The sequence below is a fragment of the Thamnophis elegans genome, chromosome Z (assembly GCF_009769535.1).
Source record: "Thamnophis elegans isolate rThaEle1 chromosome Z, rThaEle1.pri, whole genome shotgun sequence".
NCBI classification, from domain to species: domain Eukaryota; kingdom Metazoa; phylum Chordata; class Lepidosauria; order Squamata; family Colubridae; genus Thamnophis; species Thamnophis elegans.
The window spans coordinates 44,758,303-44,770,951 of NC_045558.1; the positions used below are offsets into that span (position 1 = coordinate 44,758,303).

Genomic DNA, 12,649 nt, shown 5'->3' on the forward strand with positions numbered 1-12,649 from the left:
AATATAAGGCCTAAACAGTGAATAAGTGTATTGTAAGATGACATGCATACACACATGGCTGGTCACTAATACCAATTGCATAGGTGCTGCTATATAAACAGAAAACAACTGAGTATCATTTAGCAACTGCTTGAAGATGGATATTCTCTATCATGGAAGACATTTAATGCTAGACATTGACAGTAAACAAAACTGTATAAAAGATAATTAAATACTTGGTTTTTAAGCATTTATAAAAGAAAGCATTGCACAGCAGAAGATAGAATAGGTTTATCAATAACAATTCACATCCAACTAAACTGATCTTTTAAAAAAGTATTTGTTTAATTGGCTTTGGGGTAAAATAAGTACAAAGCATCTTTATTTCAGCAAAATATTTGAAGGAGGGTCCAGAGATATGCAAAGACAAAAATGATAAAATGTGGGCTGGGTAATTCCAGCATTAGAAGGATAAGATGTGGTTGAATAATTGTACCCAAGGTATAAAAATTACTCTGCAGCAAACTGAAAGGAACAGTTGTGTGTCATAATTCAGGACTCCAATATAAACTATGTAATATTCAACATATTTCAAAATGGCTTGGATAAAGAATAATAAAATATGATGATCAAATTTGCAGATGAAAAAGTGGGGGTGTGACAAATAGAATCTAGTAATCTTGAGAAGCTAGGCAGAACAATGAGCAGAATACAGCAAGACAAATTCTAATATGGGCAAATAGAGAGTAAACATATTACATTTAAATAGCTAAAATCAAAGCCATAAATATAAGATTGAAGATACACAGTGGGTAGTATATGCAAACAATTTTTTCCTCTCATTGGATCATAAACTGCACATGAGCAACAGTATGAGTCAACTGCAAAACAAGCAAATGCAGTTCTAGGTACAAGTATCAAAATATGGAATAGATTGGAATGGAATGGGGTGGGATTGAATGGAATTAAATGCAACACAACAGAACAGAATAGAATATTTGGCTAACTGTATTTAGATACACAAGGAAATTGTCTCTGGCACAGAAGCTCTCAACATACATGCAAAGTAACAAACTAATAATAACTATATATGATACTAATAAGAGGGAATAGAGAAAATGTGAAGGATAAAAATAATAATACAGCTATTGTAAGAGAAGTCATTGTTCTTATCTATTCTATTTTGATAAAATCCTACTTCCGGGATGGTGAACCTATGACACCTGTGCCACAGGTGGCACGCAGAGCCATTTGTCAGGGCACGTGAGACGATGCCCTGTCAGCTGAGTTCACTCTTTTTTAAAGCCATTTTCGCCCTCCCCAGGCTCCAGAAGCTTTATAGGAGCCTGGGGAGGGCGAAAAGAACCTCCCCCACCTCCCCAGAGGCTCTCCGGAGGCCTAGGAGGTTCCCGGAGCACAAAAAACAGGCCTTATGGGCAAACAGGAAGTTCGGAAACAAACTTCCGGTTTGCTCGTAGGGTTAGTTTAAGCCCTCTGGAGACTTCAGGGACCTTCAGGAGGCTTCCCCGAGGCCTCTGGAGGACTAAAAAGGACCCTACGAGCAAACCAGAAGTCACTTCCGATTTGCTCAGAGGGTCAATTTAAGCCCTCCGGAGGCTTCAGGGACCTTCAGGAGGCTTCTCTGAAGCCTCTGGAGGGCTTAAAAGGTTTGCTCGTAGGGTCCTTTTTAGTCCTCCAGAGGTTTCGAGGAAGCCTCCTGAAGGTCTCTGAAGCCTCCGGAGAGCTTAAACCAACCCTCTGAGCAAACCGGAAGTAACTTCTGGTTTGCTCGTAGGGTCCTTTTTAGTCCTCCGGAGGCTTCAACCACAAAAGGTAGACCATGTGGCATTGTAAATTCTGGTAATGGAAGGGCACCTAGAGGCTACAATGGTGTGAATCACCTGTGAGGAGAACTTCACCTCCTTCAGGATCTCCCTTTCAAATACCAGGCGGTCAACCAGAGCCATTGCGGCTCCGGATGAACCAGGACCCCCTGGCGAAGGGAGATCCTCTCTTGTGGGATCCTCCATGGTTTGGCAATGGACAGACCTACGAGGTCCGTGAACCACGGTCTGCGTGGCCAATATGGGGCAACCATGATTACTTCTGCCCCCTCTGCCACAATCTTCCCCAGCACCCCCAGAATCAACTTGAGTGGGGGAAAGGCGTAAAGCAACCCCTGGAGCCACTTGCTGCATAGGGCAGTGCTCCCCTCAGCTCCCCAAGTTGGGAACCTCGTAAAAAACCTGGGGAGTTGGACGTTTTCTGGAGACACGAAGAGGTCCACCTCTGGCCGTCCGAACATCCGGCAGATCTCCTCGAACAGCTCCAGGTCCAGCTGCCATTCCGTCTGATCCACTGTGGCCCTGCTCAGCCAATCCGCTTGGTGTTTTGCTTCCCCAGAGATGTGTTCAACCTTGATGGACAGCAGGTGTCTCTCTGCCCACAATCCGAGATGTTGAGACTCTGCCCAGAGGGCCCTGGAATGCGTGTCTCCCTGCCTGTTTACATGCGCCTTTGCAGCTACATTGTCTGTCAATAGCAGGACGTGTCTGTGTTCTACAAGAGCCTAAAAGCGTTGGGGGGCCAGATAAGCCGTCCGCAATTCCAGCCAATTTATGTTATGAGTAAGATCTGAAGGGGACCTGCGGCCCTGTGCCAATTGTGTACCCAGCAACGACCCCCAACCATAAAGGCTCGCATCTGTGGTCAGGATGAGCCTTTTCGGCTCCCTGAACACACACCCCTTAGTCAGGGCAAAAGAAACCCACCATTTCAAGTAAAGGCGCACCTGAGGGGATACCTAAACCCAAAAAGGGGAGGTGCTGCGTTTACTCTTTTGGTACAGGAGGAACCACCTCTGGACCTAGCATGGAGCCTCGCCCAGGGGACCAGATCAATACAAGATATCATTTTCCCTAACAGCTGGGACAAGGTGACGATAGGCACCTGCCTCTCTTTTTGTACCTGCCGAATCAGTTTGACTAGACTAGCCTTGCGATCCTGGGAGAGGAAAACCACGCAGGCTGTGACCACCCCCAAATGCAACAGCCTGGTAGAAGGCCGCATATGGCTTTTCTGGAAATTCACAGAAAACCCATATCTCTGCAGGGTTTCCACCGTCAAGCCCAGATCCTGAAGGGACCGTTCCAGGGACTACTCCTGTAGGAGGATGTCATCTAAATAACAATGAAGCCTGAAGGGAACTGTGAAGGGATAAGCAGCCAGAGCCGTCAGGACCTTTGTAAAGGTCCTGGAAGCTGAAGACAGCACAAAAAGGAAGAGCCCTGTACTAGTAATGGGTACCAGCATAGGAAAACCGAAGGAATTTCCTGTGTTTGGGAAAAATTAATATGTGAAGGTAGGCTTCTGTTAAATCAATAAACGTCAAATAATCGCCTTCCCGAACATCCTCCAGGATGGATTGAAGGGAAGCCATGTTAAATCGTTTGTAAATTAGGAAATGGTTCAGCCTTCTAAGATCAAGAATCACCCTCCATCCCCCAGGCGACTTTGGAACCACAAAAAAGTTTGAATAGAACCCCTTGCCCCAGTCCTCCCTTGGAACCAATTCAACCACCTGGATCTCCACCAAATGGTCGATGGCCTGGCACATAAGCAGCCTTTAGGCCTCAGTTTTGGAGGACGTGAAATTTCGAAAAGAATTCGGGAGAATGGAGAGGAATTCCAGCCTTAGGCCAAATCTCACTGTATTCAGGACCCAGAAGTCTAATGTAATACTCTCCCAACGGTTGGCAAACAACGCCAACCTGCCACCTATAGGAGCCCCCAAAGCCCGTTCATTTATTTCTGCAGGAGCTTCCACCCCCCCCCCCACGCGAAAGGGCCATTTATCTAGGGACTGAAAACGGGACATATCCCTGTGGGAAGACCTATCCTGCCCCCTATCCTGACATGGCTGAAAATTCCTAGTCTGGTAATGATAGTCAATGTCAGAATCCCTGTAAAGTGGCCTACATGTTTAAGGTGTATACTTGTGTTCCTGCTTCTTAGTCGTGGTAGGCAAAACCTTATATTTGTTCTTATCTTCGATAAGAATAGGGTCCAGGACCTCCCCAAACAGCTTCTTCCCTGCATATGGGCCCGCCGTCAGCTTCCACTTCACCTTGACATCTGCCTGCCAATTCCGGAGCCACACCATCCGCCTAGCTGAAACAGGAGGAAAGCGCCCTGGAAGCAAACTTAACGGCGTTCAAGGTCGCATCAGCTGAAAACTGGGCTGCAGCCATGACCTTGCCAATGTCCTGGAGCAACTGTATGTCGTGCGACGGCACATGCTCTTGCATCTGTTTAAGCCACATCAGAGTGGCTCGGTTGAAGAAAGAAGCTGAGAAGGCGGCCTTTATCGCTCACATTGCAGCTAGGAAAGCCTTACATAATGTCAATTCAGTCCTCTTATTCTCAGCCTTTAAGTTGTCCATCACATCACTTGCCACCATAGGCGTAGGGGACGCCACAGGGGCATCTACCTCCGGCAGCTGCAATGCTTGAGAAAAACCAGGCTCCATATTATAGAAATGCGCGTCATTCCCACCCGGAGTTGGGAAGGTACCTGGTTTGGCCCACTGCTTCTGAATGACATCCAGAAATAGTTATGGCACGGGAATTTCCTCCTTCTGAGCTGCCGGCTCAACAAAGAAAAGCTTCTTCTTAGGCACTGTCTTCGAGGTTGAAGCATCGGCCTCCGCCCTCTTCTCTTTCTCCTTTTGTTTGTCAGCCTCAGTCTTGATGGTTTCAGTACCTCTGGCCTTGAATAGCAAGGAACGAAACAAACTAAGAGGAAACAAACCAGCAAAAGCTGAGACATCAGGTGCCAAACCTTTGTCACCAGAGAGTTCAGTCTCCTTTTGTTCCTCATTTTCCTGGATTGAAGCCTCACTCCTCAAGGAGGGGGATACTTCTCTCTGCGCTCTGTCCGAGCAAGCAACAGGATCCTGAACATACCACCGCCAGCACCACATCTGCTTGGCTCCACATGACCCTGAAGGGCTATGCCATGCGCAATGGCTCGATGAATAAGAGATTGGATATTATCAGGTAGGTCATCAAATTCGCTCACAGTATTGCTAGGCCCAGGCCTGGGCGCCAGCTTATGCCTATGATCTGATCTGGGGGCAGCATCCAGGCAAGCAAATGGTTGACACTTGTCATCCATGTCCTCCACCTCCGAAAGGGGTGGTGAAATAAAGCTGGCCCTTGGGGACGCAGAGAGCCTCAGGGGGGAAGGAGAGGGAGAGAGTGGTGCTGCCCTTAGAAGGGGGGATTTTTCAGAAGGCAAGGGGGCCTTATCTCCACCCCCCTGCTTGGACTTCTCTCCAGCCCCTTTACCTCCCTGCTTGGAGGTAGATTGCTTTGTTAGGGTTGGAGGATCTAATGAGGAGACCTTCTTCTTCCTGAAACTTTTGGAAGGAGCAGCATGTTCCTTTTCCTTCTGCACCACTCCAGAGGGGCATTTCCCGGGGAGATCAGCCATCGTAAATGTGGAAAAAACAAACATACTAGAACCAGGACCTGCGACTGCTGCTCAATCTGCAACCTTCTCCACAGATACTGGCAATTGCAATGAACCTTGTGGCTGAAAAAGGTGCAAACAAAATGGCCACCATCCTCATGACTCAGCAGAGGACTTCCCAAAATGGCCACCACCTTGTGGCCACCAACAAAATGGCCACCACCATGAGGTCCTCTCCAAAATGAGGTTCTATATACTCATGTGGAAAGCCATGCAACCAAGTCTGGTGTTCTCTGCGAGGAAAAAACGCCCCCGAGAGCTCCGGATCAGGGCTGCAGCTTCACCACAAGCCCTGCAGAAGTACCAGCACTCTGAACGCGCTCCCCCTCACCTGTCGCATCACTGGCAGCCTGCTATTGCCTCTGAGAGCCAGCGGCAAGTCAGTCTCCGAGGGAGCTCACAATAGGCAACCACAATGGGAAAATGTAAAAGGACACCACAGCAAAGCCCCAATAGCCGGCACAGCCAGCAGCACCTTAATAAGAAACCTCTGGTAAAGCCTCCAACAGGCCCCCGGTTCTAATTGTCTCAGACACAAACCGAATATGGTGAAAAAGAACTTGTGAGCCAGGTCCCCCATCATCCATCAGTCAAAGCAACAGAGAAAATGGTAAGTTAAAGGAAAATAACACTAAAATACTAACTCACAGCAATGAAAAAATGCATCTCTTTTTGGGCAAGACTGAGTCGGAATTTGGAAGTCAGCAGGGGAAGCTGGAGGCATGGCTTCAATTCTGACTAAGTCTCTTGGGCAAATAAGGATTGAATTCTCACTTCTGGACCCTCCTATGCCATCAGCTAGAGAAAAAGAAGTTGTACATAAAGGCGACAGATGCTGGGTATGCTTAACCTGCAGGTGACACAAGACGGCTGCGAAGAAATATGATAAATGCATTAAAGTATATGAAAAACTACCATATAGACCAGGGCTATCAAACTCCCGGCCCACGGGCCAGATGCGCCATGTGCTGGCCATGCACCTTATTTAGTGAAGAGGAACATCATACATCAAGTGATGCCACCATGATAATGTGAGTTGGACACCCCTTATATAGACTATAGGGCAATACTGTTCTGAATAGTATCTTGATAATTACCAATGGATTTAACTTACAAAAAAGAAAGTTGTGTTTGACTGGAGTTCAGGAGAGAATTTATAACCATAAGAACTGTTCAAAATTGGAAAAGAATGTTCTAGGAAACTCTGAACTGTTCCTTTTTGAGTTTTCTGATTCAAGTGTTTGAACAGAAACCAGGTGGTAATCTGACAGCATACTACAGTACTGCATTCTTTAATTAGCTAGCAATTTGGGTAAGATAACCTTCTAATCCTTGCATTGTATTAATAAATAATAAATAAAATATAACAAATTAGAAATAATATTAATGATAAAAGAAGGAAATGTGGGTAACTGATGTAGCAATACCAGGAAATCCCAGAGTAGAAGAAAAACAATTGGAGAAGATCACAAAGTATCAAGATTTGAAAATGAAATTGGGAAGATTATGGTGAAAATGGTTATCGGCACATTTGTGACCAGCACTTAGAAAATTATGCCCATTGACATCATAAGTATCTATCAATGACAAAAGGCTACACTGCTTGTATCTGTTCTGATACTATACCAAAACATTATGACTTCCTAGGTTCTTACAAAGGACTTAATATATATAAAGGCCAACACCAGCTAAAGAACTGACAGCCATGTTATATGTAATAATAATAATGAACCCAATTGCTAGATCTAGTCTATATATCCCAATGTGAACCAACGATAGTAATAACAAGGTGCCCCCGGAACAGCACTACCTTCACATGGTTGTGGGCAGATGAGACTTATGCCCGAAGTTCAACCATGCAGGACATGTCTTATCAAAGGTGCCAGAACAAGAGTGTCTTTGCCTTAAATAATATGGTGAGACATAAAAAACTAATACTGGATCAGTTATCGGTCAGGTCATAAAGGACAATACTAAGAGTTAGTGGATATCTAGTGATAAATGGGCTATAGCAGTGGTGGGTTGCAATTTATTTTACAATTTGTTCACTCGTGCACACATGCATGTGATTGCGCAATGCTTCTATGCATGTGCAGAAGTGTGCAGGTGGGCGGAATCTGGCATCTGCCACTACCAGTTTGCCCGATCCTGGGCAAACCAATAGCAACCCACCTCTGGGCTATAGCACTCAGGACTAGTGCTTAGCAATCAGAGCCAGCAGCTGCAGGATTTCTGAAATGAAAGCTGGAAAGTAAATCTTAAATTTATATTTGTGTTTGTCCATATGCATGACCTCCATAGATGTCGTATGCTAATTAATTAAGTAAATAAATAAGTAAGTAACAGAACAGAGGCTAGAAGATCAACATCATTTTATAATATGAAATAAGGTATTCACCTTATACTTGTACCAATTCTACTTATACCAAGTAGAATTGGAAGAATTGAAAATATCTACTCTAGGCAAAGAAAGTGAAGCCTTGCCAGAAATAGCTCAGATTATAGAGATAAACCAGGGGAAGTCAGTAATGGAGGAAGTCAGCATAGCTACTGAATTGTTTTCATTCTGAAATTAAGCACCCCTTCTTCTGATTTCTCCTCAGAAAGAATAAAGAAGAAAAGTGAAACAAAAGATTGTGAACAGCACATGCAAAAAAGGAATAAGGTTCTATTGAAGCTTGTTCCAAAGAAACAGCTAGCACAAGAATTAAAAGATATCAATACAGTAATATGAAATATAAATTCCAACTCACAGCAAGAAGCAAACCAATTGATATGCAGTTGTAACTGAATAACTGAATTGCAAAATCAACAAAGAGCAAAAGAAGAAAAAGCCAAACAATGCAATACTAAAATGGAAGATAAGGTTGGAAAATAAAATCAGCACATTAAGGGTTAGGATCAGCCTTAATTGACAAGATGATTTTGGAAAACTGCAAGAAGACCAACTTGAATGGAGATTGTATATAACAAGAAAGATTAAATAATGGATAAAAAAGATACATGACAAGAAAAAGTATTGCACAGTCAGTACCAGTAGTAGGTGACCACCTAGCTAGCTGCTCCAAAAATATCACACAGACTGACTACAAACAAGTAGAAATAATGGTGCACTGGAATATCTCTAAGAAATGCTACTTACTTACACACAAAAATTGTTGGGACCACAAAATAAACAAAGTAATAGACAGTAAAGAAGATAAAGTGTTCTTTATTAAAGAGACAAGCACCAGCCACATAACATTACAAACTAAAGAAATGATATTAAAAAAGACAAAAGAGTATGAATGGGGGATGTGGCAGTACCTGAGAGAAAGAAAAAAACTGGAGAAAACCACAGGATTCAAAGACCTGCATAAGTAGAAGAACTGTGGCAGAAAAAAGCAAAAATAGTATCAATAGTAACAGATTTCTTAGATGCAATGCCAAAACAACTGGAGTTCTACTTGAACAACATTATTAAAATACTGTAACCATTAGTCAATTGCAAAAGGCAGCTTTAATATCCTGAGGTACCTTTAACACCATCAGACAGTAATACTTGTTATCCCAGGTTCTTGAGAAGGACTCGGTTGGTGGATAAAAATGCCAAATCCAATCTAACTATGTGGCTGATTGTGGATGAACTATAATATATTGAAAAATTATGCAGCTCAACCTTGTGACTCCTCACTTGACACAACTTTCCCCAATCTGTCATCCTCCAACTACAATCGTCAATCACATCTAAAAATTGAATTGTTCAAAATATTAGGAGATTTGACAGCATATAATTTCATTTAATGAAATACTTGCAAAATTTGGGGGGAAATTAATAATTGAAAAATAGACTAATGGAAGTCAAGATGATTATTGGTAAAAATCTAACTAGCAGCTTGAAAGTATTCAAAGAAACAGTCACAGACAATTGCTGAAGAAGCTTCTTGGATGAAAAGCAAAATGTCTTCAAGAAAAAGCAAAGAAAGTCTAGTTGCCTTTTGAAAAAGCACCTTTGGGGCAGCTATGACCCGAATGACTGAGAATCTCCATAGACAATCACAGAAAGATAATTTTTGTAAAATTATATGAGGATTGGAAGTAAATTTAAAATTGACAACTAACTTCCTTAACATATTTTACTATCTGATTATAAGAAGTTTATTTATAGATATTCCAAAATATACTGTGTTTCTTTTATCTTTTTAAAATAAAATGTGTATGTACACAATAAGTATCACAATAACTGGCAGTAGCAAAGCTGTAGATTCAAAATCTTAGAATCATCTTTCTGATTCACTTGATTTAAGTTCAGCAAACATTATGAGAACACACACAAACACACACAGACACACACACACATCGTGTTTCCCCGAAAATGCATGGACAAAAATATAAGCCCACCCCCGAAAATAATCCCCATGGACAATCACCACTCACCGACCTAGCAGTATCCCGAAGGCGCCAAGCTGCGGGAACGAGGTGCGGGGCAAAGGCGCTCTCGTTGCTTGTTGCTTTCGGGATACTGCTAGGTCGGTCAGCTGCACTGTGCCCAGCTGAAGAGGAAGGTTGCCGGGCAGCTGCTCTCTTGTGAGCAGGCTCCCGAAGAGCCGGGCACAGGCTCAGGATCGAATGGCTGTGTTGTGCTGTCGCAGCAGCAATACAGCAGCCATGAGGTGGCCACACTCACGAGCAGCTGCCTGGAACCCCCCCTTTCCAGCTGGGCACAGCGCTGCTGACCGATCTAGCGGTACCTGGAAGGCACCAAGCAAAGTGAGCGCCTGTTCGCTGCCTTCCGCATCTCATGGCACCATCCCTTCGGAATGCCCCTAGGTGAGTAAATGGGGCTCTGCATGGCTGGAGAGGGGGGTTGCATGAGTGGCTTTTCCGCTCCCTGCTCACATGACTCACAGGCTCATGATGGCCTTGGCTAACTCTGCAGAGCCAGGGCATCTCCGCTGCTGGCGCCGCCCGCCGTTTGGTGTTTTTTTTCCGGCTTTCAAAGCATGGAGGACAGATGCCGCTCTGGGAGTATGCTCTATGATTTGGGGGGGGGGCTACAGAGCGTACAACTATAGAATGTACTCCCAGAGCAGCATCCGTCCTCCGTTGCAGCTTTCAAAGCACGGAGGTAGGATACCGCTCTGGGAGTACGCTCTATGGTTGTGAGCTACCATAGATCGTACTTCCAGAGCGGCATCCATTCTCCATGCTTTGAAAGCTGAAAAAAGAAACCCAAGGTGGGAGGCGGAGGGCAGCGAACATACGCTTGCATTGCTTGGTGCCTTCCAGGTACCGCTACATTGGTCAGTGGCGCTGTGCCCGGCTAGAAAGGTGGTTGCTGGGCGGCTGCTCGCGAGTGTGGCCACCTCATGGCTGCTGTGTTGCTGCTGTGACAGCTTCCTGAAGGTGTGTCCTGAAGGTGTGCCCGGTCGCAATGGAGCAGCTGCCTGGCAACCCAAAAACAATAAGCCCTCCCCTTTAATAAGGCCATATTTCATGGGTCAAAAAAAAGTAATCTATATATAATGAATATAAATATACTTTATTTCCTCTTTCTTTATGAATGTAAATTTAAGAAAAGCTGTCCAGAAAGAAAAGTTGGAAAATTCTTACCTATATGATAAAAATATTCCATCAGAATCCAAAGTAAGCTGTACTCTTCCATTTTCATTTGACGCATCTAAAATTATAAAACACGAGAGTTTTCAGCATGTTAACTGCAAAATGCATAAATGTGAATATATTAAAATACTAGACCTTTGATTAGAGAATTGTGAAACTCGATAACATGCACAATCATATCTTGGCAATATTTGTAAGACTTATAACTCCTATGCTATGCTTAAAATATTTTTAGTCACTACATAATAAATAGTTTTCTATAGACTTCTTTACATAACTTTCCATATATGGAAAGTTTTAGTTTGAGCTTCAATAACTGATAATAGCTATCTTGTACTATACTAAAAAGCAAACACAGTATATGATATTAGAAAAATAAAATTGCATGGAAAAAGGTGTCACGTTAATAGCTCAATCAAGAGCTCTCACAAATCAAATTTTATAAATTTCTCCTTCCCTATAAATTTTACTAATGAACATTAATGGTAATATTAAAATACAAACAGTGCAGTTTAATCTCCAGATTGATTATCGTAGCACATTTCTTTTGAAAGACAGTAAAAACTTATTTCATGGACCTAAGTGATTTCAAATTTAGCAGATTAAATTTGACAAAGTTTCTTAATTCAAGGTTTCTGGAAAGGCATTTCAAAGATCAAAATGGATGGGCCAAAGGGAAGACAAGCAGTAGCAAAAGCACAAACACTGATGGAAAGATACTGGGAAAACTACTGAGATAATTTAAACTTTAAGCCTGTCTTGTGATGTGTTAAGAAAGTCCCCATCTCCAGACTGTTGTCTCCCAAATTTGATGGTTTTTCTTTTATCCCTCATCCAAGGTATTTTTAAAGATGTTGAAGAGCACTGGTCCTAGGATAAGGCCTTAAAGTACCCCATTGCATACACCCCTCGATATATATAAATCCATTAAGGATCACAGTTTTGGGTATAGCAATTCAACCAACCACAAATTCATCAGGTAGTGGAAACATTCATCTCAGACAGTTCTATTTTATAAACAATGTCGAGTTTGTTATTGAAATCTAAGTATTTTAAAACCACAACATTCTTTTGGTCTATTAATCTAATCACTTTATAAAAAAAAACCTGTATGATTTATTTAAAAACCAGATTTATTTGGCCAGGTCTATCTTTAACATAGTGGTTTCTAGTAATTACTTTTCTTTTTATACACTTTCAAACCTGCTGCTCATCTTTTCAAGGATTTTCTGGCTATTGATATATTGATTGCTTTACAGGTACTTCTAAGCACATTTCTCCACTTTTTTAATGATTGGAACAATAGAAGATCCTCAATGTTTATTTTGAAAAAAAATCAATTCATAGAGCTAATTGATTAGAAGTATTATAGTAACAAAAATCGCAGATTTAAGATAGAAACATTTGTTCATGTTATTTTCTACTTAAATATTGTCGGGGGCGGGAGTGAACAAGGATAATCAAACTATATTATTTATTAATTGCAGACTACAATATAAATTTGTAGTTGAAATGAAAATGATTTTTTTCTTTTTC

At 42.5% G+C, this 12,649-nt stretch overlaps 1 protein-coding gene across 1 annotated transcript in view; it reads right to left on the reverse strand.

Moving 5' to 3' along the window:
- TBC1D5 (TBC1 domain family member 5) overlaps positions 1-12,649 on the reverse strand; it is a 379,115-nt gene that overhangs the window by 192,812 nt on the left and 173,654 nt on the right. The window contains exon 4 of the mRNA XM_032235839.1: positions 11,105-11,171. Within this exon, the coding sequence (XP_032091730.1) occupies positions 11,105-11,171 (67 nt within the window). The remainder of the gene's footprint in view (positions 1-11,104; positions 11,172-12,649) is intronic.